Source organism: Monopterus albus, unplaced genomic scaffold, assembly GCF_001952655.1.
Source record: "Monopterus albus unplaced genomic scaffold, M_albus_1.0 scaffold367.1, whole genome shotgun sequence".
In the NCBI taxonomy this organism is placed as follows: Eukaryota; Metazoa; Chordata; class Actinopteri; order Synbranchiformes; family Synbranchidae; genus Monopterus; species Monopterus albus.
This window is the reverse complement of record NW_018128247.1, coordinates 697,830-713,677: the sequence shown is the minus strand read 5'-3', so window position 1 is coordinate 713,677 and position 15,848 is coordinate 697,830. Positions and strand designations below refer to the sequence as shown.

Sequence of the window (15,848 nt, the reverse complement as noted above, 5' to 3'; positions counted from 1 at the left end):
TTTCTTGTTTGCAGACATTTTACATTTTAATGGATGCACCATTACCATCTAAATGGCATTGCCTTGACTCTGTATTTGTAAGAGAGAGAGCTGAAATTCCTGAATATGGTGGGTTTGACTGACAGCTCCTCTATGTGATACCGTCGTTGCCTCTGGCTTCCCAGCATTCCCTGAAATCAAGCTGTTGGAGTTGGGAGTGAAGGGGACAGGATGTTGTGTTAATGGCACAGCTCTCCATTTTGTCTGCGGTCTCTTTGCACTCTTTGCATTCAGCTCACCGGGGATGTTTGAAGGTTTGCTTTTCAGACATGCACAGTATTAAGGAACACCATGACAATTTGACCAGTGATAGCAGTGTGACCTGAGGGTGGTAATGATGGACAGTGCTTTACACCTGTCCAGCACTTTGATCAGAGGTATCTCAACAGCTCTCCACAACTCCTGGTATGGATATTCATGGATCGTAGAGGATGACTTTGGAGATGCTTTAACACCACCATTCAGTCACAAATGCTGTCAGACTCACATTTTGAACCATGAAAAGGCATCCTGAAAACAAATGTCCGGATTACAATGACATTTGCTGTTGATTTGAACGTATCCATAAGACGACTCTTAAAGGTATGGCCCCGGTCCGTCCCCCCACACTACCATCAGTGCAAACCTTACATTTTCAGCACCACTGCTTTATGAATAACTTAAGTTTCAGTATTTTTTAATGACCTCAAACACTGCATATCATAACCTTGTCTCTGGGTGCAGCCAGCAGGGCTTTAGACCTAGAGTCTTTTCCATCATCAGGTACTGAGGCAGCTGTGGCTCAGGAGGTAGAAGTGAGTCTTCCCCCAACCACATGGTTGGTGGTTTGATCCCAGCTTCCCCTGCCCACAAGTCAAAGTGTCCTTGGGCACGTCACTGAACGCCAAGTTGCTCCTGGTGAGATCACCAGTGTGTGAGTGACTGAATGGGAAACAGTGTAAAGCACTTTGCGTGCTCCAATGTGTAGAAAAGCACTATATAAGAACATTTATCATTTACTGCCTTGCCCTGATCCAGGACCTGCATACTGTATTGCACTATATTGTATCTGATGGAGATCCAATAACATGTGCACATGTTATGGGAAGGATGTAGAATATATAAATGTGCTGGATGACAAGCTATCTTCTTAGACACTTGTAATGGTAGGGAAACACATTACAGTAGTTTAGTTTATTATATATAGATGATTTCTCTCTGTAGAGTTTATAATCCACTCTCCACAATTTTTACCAAATTTAATGTTTTCACCTCGTTTCTCTCTCTTTGTTGTAATTAGCAGGGTAAAATCTGTGTCTGTGTTTATTTAGGATCACCCAAAGTTTCGAGTCCTCAGAGGTGAAAGGTGCCATTAAACAGGGCTAACATGGCAGGGAGAGAGGTGTGTCTGTTATTTATATAGTGCATCTTCCTCCTCACACACTGGCCATGCTGCTGCTAAACAATGTTATCTTTTATTAAATGTAGCTTGTTGTGAGTTTAGTGACAATGGCTTACTGTATATCTTCTGGAATAAATCCTGTTTTCTGTCAGCTGTTTGTTTCTGGTCTTTGTTACCTTCCCTAGGCCACGGTTGTGTATGTGGTATGACAGTCCTGGATCAGGCTTTCATAGTGGCAGTTCACTTTACCAAAAACCACTTGGTTAGCATTTCTCATTAGAGCCAAGGAACATGCAGACTCAAAGTCAAAATGTCAAGGTGTACCTTCACTGATGATAGCACAGGGCTGATTCAGGCATCGAGCCACACATCCTCCTGAGCTGCTTCTCACCACACACACACACACACACACACACCACCACCACCACCACTACCAACTGGCAACACATACGCACTTAACCACAAAAACACAGAATTACAATGACTTCAGTAACTTCTACATCATCTCTAAAGTAAAAAAAATGCTGCATGTAGTATCAGAGTACTATACATCCTGGTGGTTGGTTTTGTTTGGCTGAGATGGCTGAGGTGACTGCTCGTCTGCGTTCTCTCTGCTTCTCCATCCTCAACTCAGTTCCATTTCCTGCGTCATCCTCTCCCGTGGCCTCCTTTTCACTGCTGTCTGGTGCTTTGTGGATTCTCTTTGCTCTCCCCTCCACATTCTCCACCACAGACAAGCACAGACCTACAACTGGACAGCCAGGTTTAAAGTATGTGGCTAGACTGCAAATAGCCGAGCTGAGCTGCCAGGAAGATTTTTCTTGGCATTGTATGAGGTTGACTTCTTTCCTTATGAGAGAAAGACCATGAGCTTCTGCCAGCCCAGCTTTCACCTCTTGTCCCTTGCTCCTTGTCCTTCCTTCCAGCCAGTTTTGGTTGACTTTATCCAAACAAAACACAATGACTAAGTATAAATGCTACTTTGACCACTGTCTTCGTGGAGTTCACTTTCTGTCTGACTTTTTTCCAGTGTAGACCAGATTTATCCAAGAGGAACAAAACGTCAAGGCCAGAGAAAAATGTTCTGGACTGCACAGCCTTCTCTAAAGTGTTCAACATCCTCAGAAGCTAGAGGACATTCCTAAGGAACCTTTTTGGCACTAAGAGAACAGGAGCAATGAGTGTTATCATGTAGATATTGACTGAAGTACCCACCCAGTTGTGGCAGCTGTGGGATCACATCATCAGGACTTCCACACAGTAGAACAGGAACACATTAAGACAGATATGACAGTTTCAGGTTTCCTACTGATGCTGGATGAGGGCTCATTTCCTTTCCTCATCACATTACAGTCATTTCTGTGGTATTCACATCCTTTAGGTTAAAGTAGAATATCTGATGACTTAAAACTCATCTGGATGGACATATGCTTATTTTATCCTTAACCAAACAGTGCATCAGCCTCTTCTAGGGTTTGCGCAGAGTACTGAAGCATTCTCTTGATCTGCATTTAGTTCATACCACATAGGATTTCCCTGACAAGTGGAAATAAATATAATGACCATACAAAGAACCCAAACACATCCAACAACATCAACTGAAGTTATGCCAAACCGCTCCCCTGATCACTACTAACAGGGCCAAATGTTCTTGGGTGTGCACTGATGCCAAGGAACAGAGGAAGAAAACTGGTAAAGAGATGAAAATAAGTTTGTCAGTAGTAACAAATTTTTATTGCCACACTCCCTCTTGCTATTTATGTGATACTGGACTCTGAGAGCAGGGTGGAACTACAGCGTGGTCTCATATTCCAGCCTCTCCTGCACCAGAGCATCATCTTTGTACTGCAGCCGTGGGGGAGATAGGGAGCAGTCTATGGCCAGGATTGCCTTGCGTATACTGCGGTCAAGGACATGACGCTCCCAGGCTGGGTAGCGGTTCCTGCAAAGGTCAATCTTGATGACGGTCTCTTCGAGGCGCGGAGCACGTGACGATGGTGTGGATGGCACTGTGGATCGGACCTGAAACACTGGCATGCAGCCGTCCCGCTCAGAATACTTCCCAGTATCACGCTCCAGTGTTGCAGTGGCACCACGGTTAGAACGCAGTGAGTTGGTGCCACCATCAGAAGGTAGTGTGGAGAACTGAGAAGTGGGGTCAAGGTCGAGGCCCTGGCCACTCGGTGAGCGTCCAAAGCGTGGCCCATTGGGATGAAAAAAGGCATAGTACATGAGCATGAAAACCACACCGGTGAGGAAACTGCTGAAGATGACACAGAGCGCTGGCACTGCAAAGGCGTCAGTGGTGTGAGGCAGCCGGTAGAGATACCACAACGCACTGAGAGCAGCATTCTCCACCAAGATCACCAGGTAATAAATGAAAAGCCGACACCTGCATGAAGACATGAGACGTAAAAAGAGATGAGTCAGATAAATTAAAGCCAGTATTATTAACAACATAGGCAAATGTGTGGTTGGAAGTATTTATTTTAGAATTTAATAGTGGGTGGCTGTAGTGGTCAGCTGGTCTGCCTCTCCATCCAGTCCATGTAATACTCCTCAGTTCAGGTTTGTATTTGGGAAGTGACTAAAAGAAAACTGAAAACCTGAAATCAGTTTTCTAAAACTGTATTTTTCAATTGTCAGGTCAATGTAAACTTATGATTTGGGACTCGTTTTTTTCTATTTCCTATCCATGAAATGTCTGATTGAAAAATAGAAACTATAAAAATAAGAGTATTGTTTGTTTCTTGGTAGGGTGGGTTCTATGGTGCCAGCTCAACCTGCATCTGATTGGTCAGCGGTGCTGCTCAACAGTGTTTGTATAACTTTATTTAATAAATACTCTGAGGTGTAGCCAGTGGCCCTAGAACAGCGCAGAAACAGGCCAGAGGTGAGATTACTGAAATTAGTCATTTATTGTAACGCTGATTAGCCTCCATCCAATTTGTGGTACAGATAACAGTCCTGTCTTTTTTGTCTACACATTTCCTGTGTTTTGCTCCTTGAAAATCCCAGTGCTTTGGTCATCCCTGGCTGTGCTGCTGGCCCCTGCAGATCATCCATCTGAAATCAGCACTCCAGTGTTCTGTGGGCTGAGTCAGGGTTCAAATGTAGCAAGTCTGACTTTAATGCTGAAAACCAAAGTTAGTCTCTTTTTAAAATGAACTATAACCATGTCTTTTCCCTGAATCTAACTGTACTGTTGTTGTCATGCTCAGATACTGTAGAAGATTACAAGCTTTAAAATGTTAGCATCCGAAAAGTCATCACTGCACAGAATCCGGGGTTTTGCAGAGTGGTCCGATATCAGTGTTCTTGTCTGGTGAGAGGGCTGTGAAAAACACATAAATTGTCTTAACTCTGTGGAGATTTTAACCTGTTTTAGCCTGCTCACCAACACATCTGCCATAAAACCTTTGTGACTGTGAGTCAGTGCTGTTTGCCAGCTTGTCCCACTGCCCCAAACAACCAGTCCACATGGGCTTGGCACTGTGGTGCATGACACAATTCAGTAAATAAAAGACCTAAAAACTGTATACATTCATATGTACAAGCAGCCAGGCACACACACATGCATGACGCAGTATAACCTACTGTTATGCATATACCACAAACAGAACCACAGAGCTTTTTTCCATCTCCCTCACATCAGAAGCCAGATGTCATATGTGGTGTTGAAAAACTTGTCAAAAATTAGAAACAAACACACACAAAACAAAACAAAGTTGAGTAAAGTTTTACCTGTCTCGTTCATCACTGCATACTGCTTGTTACAAGACCCTGGTAAAGCGGTTTTGCCCAGCGCTAACTCTTAAACAGGTCACTGACATGAGGATATTTTGAAGCTGCTTTGAAAGCCTGTTTGATGGTGATTTATTGGAGTTAGGGTAATTTTGGAACTTTTGGAGAAATGACTGTAATATAAAAGATGAACCTTAAAATTAGAATTATTTTGAAAAGTGTCCAAGTAAAATGAAACAAACCCGTCTGATTTTTGATTGTATCTAATAGTAATCTTAAACCCCAGACTTTCCAGCTTATCATAGATCTATTTGCTTTGAAGCGCCATACATTTGACAGTTGATTGAACTTTATATGAACGGCTTTCCTTTAATTACACCATTTAGGAATAATAAAAACATTTCAAGAACTTGCATAATTAATGACAAAAAAACCCCCCATCAAAACAATGAAACTGATTTTTTGTTGAGGTCATCAGCTGAGCATGCTCACCTTGTCCTTCCCTCTTTGACGTTGAACCAGGAAAAGATGTAGATTATGCCCACCACCATGTCAAACACTATCTCCTCCCATTTGCTTATGCAGAAGTCTGTCTCGCAGTGGACAATCCAGAAGGTCATGATGCACCAGTGCAGGACGATGAAGATGCCAAAATAGAGTTGAAACACTGAGGCAAACAGGGCGAAGGTGATTACCCTTGCTGCGATAGTGAAGAAGTGCCAGCAGAACTGGATGATAACAGCCAGGTAGCTGATTGGCTTCTTGTCATCCCGAGACTCTCGCAGAGCCTTTTGGTAGGAAGCCAAGGCCCAGGCCAGAGAGATAAGGGAGGCTGCTGCGGTCATACCTAAAACAAACAGACACACAGTGGGTTTGATCTGAGCGCCACATCATGGGAACATTACAGAAACACTGACAAGCTGGAAGATATGCTTCATTGCCAGTCACAGTCAAATGAGAAGATAAATATCTGTGCCTCCGGTACACAGACTGGTCCAGGACAACCTAACTTAGTACACACACTGGAGACACTGGTCTAGAATGTCGGTGAACAAACTCTAAAAGGCTAAATCTAATTTCATCACCTCAGTCAGCTCTTGAGTCCTTGATTGCAAAGACTGACAGCAAATGAGCCCACCACAGCACCACCATGTGGTGATAGTTTCTATAGATGCAATGAAGTTTTGATCCACTTTATAGGCCTGTTTCACCGGCTTCTGTCAGTGTTGCATGTAAAGTTAGACACATCCGAACATAAGCGTTTAATAAAATGCCGCAACATGTCAGTGAAAGGTTTGCTTATAGAACTAATTCTGATGAATCAGTATGCTTGATGTTATCATTTCTTTTACTTACAATCACTGTATTTCCCATGTTCTTACTGTGTTTATGATCTTGATATTATCATTTACTTGTCAAGGCTGTTTCAATATGAGCACTATAGATTAATTATTGATTGTCTTGCTAATGTTTAATAGTAATAACTGTGGTTAGGGTTAGGTACAGTTACAGCTGTACCTAGTGTTCACACATAATGACAGATGCTATCTAAAATTCATGATGGCTGAATTACATTCAGATGCTTCACTTTCAGGGTGTACACAGTGCAATTTGGCTATTGCACAATAAAGATTAGGATTAGAGAAGCATTATGTCTCAAGTACAGAAAGACAAATGTGAGTGAGTGTTACCTTGCACAGCCTGGAGTTTGTGTGTCTGTATGATGATACACAGCTGTAGCACCAGTTGTGGAGCACTCTCCAGAAAGGTGGCTAGCAGGTGTAGCATGCTGACATCTGCAAACTCATAAACCATTCTCCAGTAGTAACGCCATCGCTCTGACTCAGTGCTCTGATGACTTCGAACGCCCAGGTAGATGGTATGGAAATACCTGGTGAAAATGGAAGAGAAATATGCATCATCATCAATCGGGCATCATAAAACATCAGTACATCAATAAGGAGAAAGGCACAACCCACTGAACAACTTTCCATTTCACCTTCATTTCTCTGGGAAATCCCTGAGAAAAGCAATAGTAACATCCAGGAGTAACACTGCACTGTTAATGCACAATATTCGTTTGTATGTACAGCATGCATGAAGAGCAGTTTCTCCAGTTCACATCCAGTCAGGGACCCTGTGTCATGTCATCCCCTTTGTCTCTCTCCTTGTTTCCTGTCATCACTCTACTGTCAGCTATCTAATACAGGTCTGAAGTGCCCACAGTGCAGCAACATCAGAAGTAAAACCACAGGAGCACAAACATGACTTTTAGTCACTGTTAAGTTGTTCTTTGTCTTAACTCAGCTCACCTTAGTTTAACATAACCACATTTCACCAGTTTAAGTTGGAGACAACAGAGAAGATTTCAAACTGAGTCCACACTAAATCAGGGCACCTATCAAAACTTGTGCAGTGTCTGGAAATCTCTCAAATCCTGACTTGCAGATGCAGCATAGCTAGATTTAGTTTGAATGTGTTTGTTTTAACACCGAACCTTTGCTTAAAATAAACATAATAAATAAAGTTAAGCAGGAAAATGTTAACATTATTACAGATACACAAAACTAGACCCTCTGTTATGCAGCCTAAACAGCAGTTTCACCATGCAGTTTCATCAGAAAAGGCTGGATTGCAACATGGATGCTGTCTGAGCAACACACACTACAGCTCCAGCTTTACCTCTCCAGACCTGAGGCAAACGCTTGTTTAATGACATGAATTCAGTTTTGATTTTCAGTCGGTCTGTGGCCTACATTTTCATCTGTTTGTCTCTGTCAGTCTCCCACATTTATTTCCATTTTCTCTCTCCCTCTCCCTCTGAAATATCACCACCGCATGGCAGCCATTTAGCAGCAGCCTAATGGGCTGTGAAATGAAGTTCTGTTGTCAATAAAGATTTTAAAATTAAATCTGGGCTGAGGGCATTAAAGCTGCAGCCTGTTCATGGACAGATGGACCTAACACATCTCTCAATGTGTGTGTGAGTATGTGTGTGTACACATGGTACAGTATTGCTCTATGGGGACAGAAACCTTACACACTCTCACTGTGGGGACTTGACCTTCCTCATGGGAATGTAAATAATGGAATTTTAGGGTGATAACTTGGAGTAAGGTTAGTGTAAGGGCCACGACGGTCAGCTATCAGATGCTGTTGGTGAGCATCAATCTGACTTCATCTTCCCAGTGTGTCCTGCACCTTTGGTAGTCGGACCCTGTAGGCAACTTTTTGCCCAATTCATCATGTTGAATCGGTGTCGGACCAGTGAGAGAAACCACTCTGATTGGCTGTTGAATTTAATAACTCAATGCATGAGAAGAGAACAGTTCGGGAAAGCCCGGTCAGCTTAGAAGCAGCTACAAACAGCGGCTGTTTGAACGTAAGGTGCTCTGTTTATAGAACACAGATACCGCCACCTGCTGGTAGGGGGAGTTATCTCTTTTTATAATGTACGTGCTAGTCAGTCATTGGCTGTAGTCTGAGCGTACAAGTGTACAAGTGTTACATGTTTGACCTGACTGGTGCAATTAAAGGTGGCATGAGGTGACGCAGCAGTCGGTGTACATCGCTGCTAGTTCCTTCAGGTCGACTTGGTGTGTCTCTGCCCTAAAGGTTAGACAAGTAGTGGTTATGGTTAAAGGTTAGGGCAAGTATCCAGGAAATGAATGTAAGACAGTGTGAAGTCTTCACAGGAATGAAAACAAATGTGTGTGTGTGTGTGTCTGTGTGTACTGGTGCTAGTCTTTCTAGGTCTACAGATACAGGTCAGATTTGTCAACCTGCCACTCCCATGGCAGTACTACTTTTCATGTACACTACACAAATTCCGGTGTTTTCCTCGTACTCCAGTACAGGAGTCTAGCTAAACTTCCAAGTTCTAGTTTTTGATTCAATCTGACTTAATCACAGTCTGTACTTCACTAAGGCTATGGATACTTTTTAAAACCCTTATAAATATTATAGTGAAAATTAGAGGACCTTTACCTTAACTAAAATTTTGGTACTTTATTTAGCAAGTGCAGAAGCTATTAGCAAAAAAGAAAAGAAAAATTATATATTTTAATTGTTAATAATCAAAATAAAATAAGACATCCACATCATCCATTATTTCTGTTCTCATCCTCTTCTGATTTTGGTAGGAGAAAGACAAAAATCTAAACCTCGCCTGCTGGAGTAGAAGACTAGTCTACTGGGATGGAAGCCTTGCCCTGCTGGGCCAGCAGCCTCCCCAGTACTTAGGCTGGAGCCTGTGGCCCTCTCTGACCAGGGAGTGTCTCTCGGGGGCTGTGACCACACTGACTCTATAGCTTGCTGCAGCAGGTTCTCTCTTGTCTCCCCAGGTCTCTCTGCTGACCACAAAGACTCCATACACCGAGGGTTGTAAAAACCTCAGCCCTCTGAAGAGAGTCTGCCTGACTGGCAAAACTGGGGTGATATTTCTAGAAATTTTCCAAGAACAGCATCCATTAGGTATCACCTGACTGTTCCCAGCATGGACATCCTACATCAGATCATTGTTCTGGGAGAGGCTCAGATGTGTCTTCAGCTTGTGACAGAAAACAGGTGTCTACATGACACACTCACCGGCCACTTTATTAGGTACACCTGTACAATTGTATGCACTTCAATGCAACACTTCCAGCTTAACATCTGTGTTTATGAAGCTCAAAATGTTTAAGTTTTTGGTGAAATTGTCATAAATGTATACATTCAATTATATGATTATTATTGAGACAAGGTGGTGTTGTACTGGAGTACATTATATTCAGAGGTGTTCCTAATATTCTGACTCTCTCATTTATGTAGCAAATAGATTTAATAATTTTTCTGAACACATCTTCAGTGATGTACCTTAAATCACTGGCTGTTTCAGGTCATCATACACCCTCCTTTCCAGCCAGGCTCCTCTGCCTCCATGGCTAATTCTATGTATTTCATTTTCCTCCTCTCATTTGCTGTATCTACAGTGTCCTCCCAGGGAACTGCAAGCTCAACAAAATACACAGTCCGCTGTGCTTCTGACCACAACACAATGTCTGGCCTGAGGTTAGTGCTGACCGTCTCCTCAGGAACTATGAGCTGATGCTCAGATTTCCTTTCATTTGCCAATCCCTCCCTGACTTTAGCTGGTCTGCATCCTGCCTGTTCAAAATGACTTTTCACCCTCATGAACAAACAAAATCCCCTCTTGTTTCTTCTTCTCCCCCAATGAGTTGACATCTAAGCGCCTGCTTTCAATAGCTGCTGCTGAACATTTCAGCACTTGACTATATCTCCAGGTGTATCGTCCTTGAGCCAGGCTTATTTTACACCCTGGAGTTATGCTACACTTGAACACAAAGAACATGTCAGTCCTCACCTATCCATCAATTCAGATTTTGGGGAGATGGAAGCACATCATAAGTTGCGCCTAGAATGAATCTAATCCTTCCTGCCTCCATGTCCCACATTTCCCTCCAACTAAGTTTCTTCCTTTCTCCATCTTTCTTCCTTTCTCCTGCTGAGCCTGGGAGACTGCCATCAGTCTTTTGTTTCATGTCTGCAGGATAGCTCACCACAGTTGAAAAGCATGGCATTCCCTACCGTCATGCCCTTTATTCTAGTCCAAGTAGCACAAAGAAGGAAGCAATAACCATATCATGCAGGGATCCATAGTCTTTAGTGTTTTGTAACTGCATACTTTTGTTGTAGTTTCAGCACAATGTTTCACTGATATGTAACAGAGAAATAGACACATTTATTTGCGTTCTGTAAGCATATAGACATAATCTAAATACAGTAAATAACAAAACACGCACAGCAATAGTGCTCATTCAAGCACTTACAGTATAAGTAGATATGAATATACAGGGTAAATGTGCTTCTGCCAACCCATTGGTTTTTAACCAAAAACGTACATCGTAACAACCTCTAGTCTAGATGAAAGACCTGTGATAGCTATTAAAATGTTTCTGTTGGTATAGATACTGTATGTGCAAAGATGTTGCAAACTCTAATAACAATGAAAATTTCCCCAAATCATAATAGACAAGACTCCACCATGTGGTGTGAACTACATTAACTTTATTTGGGAACCAACTAAGGAGGAAACAACCTAGTCACAGCAAATGCCAAGTAAAGTAACAGAGAACAGCTTACATGCTGTTGATTCAAACACAAAGAGGCATAATGGGAACAGCTCTGTCACAATTCACACACAAAGAAATGAATGCTGACACTGAAGATAGTGACAGTGCTTGTTCAACGGAGCCTGGCATTACTGTAACAATAATCGTCTCTTTCACCACTGTTTTTGTCTCATTCTACATTCTGCTTTGTATTGTTGCCAAAGTTTGTTTTATTTCAAAGCTTTCCTGCTTCCTGTGACTTATAATTAACTCCTAACTCACATTTATATCCCAACCTGAGGTTTTAAAATCGGTTGATGAACTGCTGTGCTGTGTTTGTGTGTTGTTTAGGATTATGATTTATGTATACTGTATTGTAGATCTGTGGCTAACTTTTCTTTGGTTCTACCGGCTTTTGTGTGCCTCCGTGTGCATGTGTGTGAGAGAGAGAGAGAAAGAGAGAGATTCATTATACTGTTGGTCTCTCCACCCCCCTCACTGTCTCCCTGTCTGACACTACCCTGGAAGAAAACTCTGAATAATGCAAGGGGTAAATTGCCTTTCAGACACACACTCACACACATGCACACACACACACACACAGACAAGCAGGTAGAACAAAAGCATCACCATCATAATGCTATCCTTAAACTTGAAACCGAATCTTAAACAATACAATACACAGACACCAACATGAGTGCAAAATACTCATGACAGTCACCATGGCTGTGCAGGATGGATCGCAATGTCAACACAGAAGGGTGGGGGGTTCACAGCAAAGCATGAGAGACCATTTTGCTCACATGAAACATGATTATTGGTGTGTTAATTTACAGAGATAGACCAGTGGGTTCACAGATAAGCATTACTCAAACAGTCAATTTTGCAAACAGCTATTCTATAGACTGCTGTTTCAAAATATAAAGGAACGCCTATGATGAATTATGTACACTGTGATCAGCCACAATGTTAAAACCATTAGCAGGAAATGAAAACTGCAAAGCTTACAATCAAATGCCTATGCTAGTGTTCTTTTTTACACAGCATCAATCTAGGGCTCAAAGCACAGTCTTCTGTTGGTCACAGTACCAAGATATTTGTACTGCTGCGCCAGGTCAACAGCCTGATTTTCCATAAGAACAGGAGAGATGGCAGTGAGGTTTTAACTAAAATCAGTGCACATCTCTTTTGTTTTTTACACATCCTTTTAAAAAGGATGACTTGCACCATTCAACAAAATCCCTCACAACAGGACCATGCTCAGTCATCACCGCTAAGAAGAGACACAGTAACAGTACCATCTGCAAATTTGTAAATGTGGCATCAGTCATGATAAGTTGGGCTTTCATTTGTGTATAAAACAAAAAGCAAAGGGGAGAGGACAAAGGGGGGATCCAGCATAGGAGAAAAGGACATCTGCTAAAACACCATTCACCCTCACCTGTTGTAACCTTTTTGTTAGTCCATCAGCCAGCACCAGTGTGTAATGCTCTTCACATCTGATCCACTAAAACGTGGGGCTGGATGCAGTTAAAAGCAGAAGACAAGGCAATAAAAAGTAGACAAACAAGGGATTGTTTAAAAGCATCCCTGTCACTTCATCCACACCTCTGCCTGACCTGTAAGCAAATTGGAGAGGTTTCAATTTATTGTGTACAGCACCTAAAAGTGCATTCTTTACCAGCTTTCCAAAGGTTTTCATGACAAGAGAGGCAAGTGTCACTGGTTTAAAGTCACTGAGTGTCTTTTGGTTTTGTTCTTAGTCACAGGAACAATTTGTGAATCCTTCCAAAGATGAGGGACTCTATGCAGCCATATTTGGCTCTATGTAAGCATAAGGGCCAAACTGTGATAGCTGATGACTAGGCCAGAGCATCTCCCAGGTCTTGTTGGGTGTTCCTGCTGTGCAGTGGTTAGTACCAACCAAAGGACAACCAGCAGCAACAGGGTTACAGGTATTCAAGGCTCATGGATGCATGTGGGGAGTGAAGGCTACCCTGTCTGTAGCACTATTGACCTACTGAAAATGAATGGTGCAAGTCATCCTATTTTCTAGTGAAAATAGTCAACACTGATTTCTTGTAACCCTAAACAAAGTATTTTACTAACTTTAACCAAGTCAGTTTCAAGATCATTGTTAAAGCTGCAATACTACATTTTTTGGACGCTACTTACTCATCAAGCAAACACAGAGCGACATCAGCAGTGTGTCTGTCTGCTGTTGACTGATGAAAAGTTACCGCACAGCACAAGCGACATGTAGAGAGCGCGTCCTCTTCTGATCTTCTCACATGACGTATCAGATGAGTAACCACTCCGGTAACACTTTGCAATAAGGGTACAAGTCATATACTTAGGTAATGTTTAACTAGTGCATGACTCATGATGATTTAATGACTGAATTATTGCAAGATGGATCATGAGTTCCTTTTACTCATCACTGACAAATGATCAAATCACTGTGGATTTCTGATTAGTTTAGACCTAATAGATCAGTTACAGAACAATAATTCACATTTATTTAATACAGTTAATTCATGTGCCACCAACTTAGAGGCATTCTAGTTAGACAAAGGTTACCGTAATTTCAGACCCGTGCATTTGATCAGGAGAACTATCTATTCTAATGGAAATATAAAATACTGTGTTTTTGCAGAAATACAGTAAGAGCTGTGAAATATAATAAAGTCCTTTTTATAATTTTTGCAGTCATTTTTTCCTAACTTGTAAAAGGGGCATAAATCCATACAATCATAAATGCACACAGCTGAGTCATGCAGTAACAGGCAAAAGGCACAATGTTGTCATTAGAATAGGTGCTGTTCTGCTCATAGACGGGCCGATCAAATGTGCAAGTCTGAAATTAACATTTGTATTACTGGAATGCAGCTAATTTGGAAATGTATGAAGTGAATGAACATTCCTTAACTGATGATCTATTAGGTCTGATCTAAGTCAAGTCAAACTGTTTATTTGTCATATGCACAGTTAGGAAACGTGTTTCCCTGTACAATGAAATTCTTACTTTACCGTCCACATGAATGCCACAAAATACAAATGAAATATAAAGTAGATAAATAAGTAACACAAAATCTAAGGCACTTTAAGCAGCAAATGCAGCAATATAATAAAAAATATATAAGAATATAAATATATGTATAAGAATATAATAAGAGAATGTATGCTGCATGGGAGCAGCATGTGCAGTAGTCAACAGAAGTCTAATCACAGAAATTCACAGTGTCTTGATAATTTGTGAATGACTTTTTCTCAAAAACATCTCCTTGCAGAAAAAACAAACAAACAAACAAAAAAACATCTCCTTGACCTACTGTTACTTGGACTGTATCTCATTTATTGTATGTCACTGGATAAAGGCATCTACCAAATGAATACATACTACTGTAAATGTAAGGTTTTTCACTGAGAATGGCTACTTACAGGGTAAGACAGAGTCTTAGTAGTAAGAGTAAGTAAGAGTACTGAAGCATAACAAAATGTTCAAGATGTGAAACAATGAGCTAACAAAGCTGAGTGTGTAATCTGATATTGTCTACATAAATAATTTAAACAACAAATTCAGGCAAGAAGGTAAAGTTGATATCAGGAACCATCTGCACATTGTTGCCCCAGCAAAGCTTAAAACTCTAATTTACACTGCTACAGTATGCATGGCTGTACTGTATGTTTGAATCAACTTTACTGACTTGATCAGCTGTACTGGTGATACCTGACAAGCTGATTCATCTTCTTAAAAGCAGAGGACAGAGAGCATCTCCTGCAACACTACATCTGCTGGTTTATATCCTTAAAATATAATGCAAATATTATAATAGAATAATATACCAGATTTATTCATTCACTGATACCTTCTATAAGTAATGAATGCAAATATTATAATAATAATACTGCATTTCATTTATATAGCAGGCACAGTGTAGCTGACTGTTCAGCCTGATCTGTGAGGAGACTCCACTGGGAACTGGATCCACAATGAAGCTCTGCCTGTCCATTAATAATTCAGATGCTACATATCAACTAATGAAAAGTATGATGAGTGAGTTCATTATTTACAATAATGTAAACTATTGATTGGAATGTTTATAGCCTGTCAAGGTTTATCTGTAAACACTGAGATCTTCTGATATACCGAGTAGCTGATTTTTTAAAAACTGTTCCCCACTGTGGGGAACTGGTTAAAATACTAACATTAGCTAATATAGCTTTTTGTTACACCGGACAGGGATTCCATGATACAAAACAGCTAAAACAGGAATACAGGCATGCATTGGTAAATATACTCATGGGTATTGGTTGGCTCTGATGAACATGACATAAACAATACTAACATAAGGAAGCTAGGAAACACTGCAGTGCTAATATGGCTGACACAATATTAGACAAATATAAAGTGACTGCCCCTCCTTGAACCGCCACCTTATTGTGGTGGAGGGGTTTGAGTACCCGAGTGATCCTAGGAGCTATGTTGTCGGGGGCTATATGTCCCTGGTAGGGTCTCCCAAGGCAAACAGGTCCTGGGTGACGGGTCAGACTAAGAGTGGTTCAAAAGCCCT

The 15,848-nt window shown here is 41.3% G+C and overlaps 1 protein-coding gene across 1 annotated transcript in view; it reads right to left on the bottom strand.

Annotated features, from left to right (window-relative positions):
* Positions 1 to 950: 950 nt before the first annotated feature.
* xkr4 (XK related 4) overlaps positions 951 to 15,848 on the bottom strand; it is a 35,368-nt gene continuing 20,470 nt past the window's right edge. The window contains 3 exon segments of the mRNA XM_020585486.1: positions 951 to 3,812; positions 5,657 to 6,011; positions 6,856 to 7,055. Of these exon segments, the coding sequence (XP_020441142.1) occupies positions 3,212 to 3,812; positions 5,657 to 6,011; positions 6,856 to 7,055 (1,156 nt within the window). The 3' untranslated portion in view covers positions 951 to 3,211.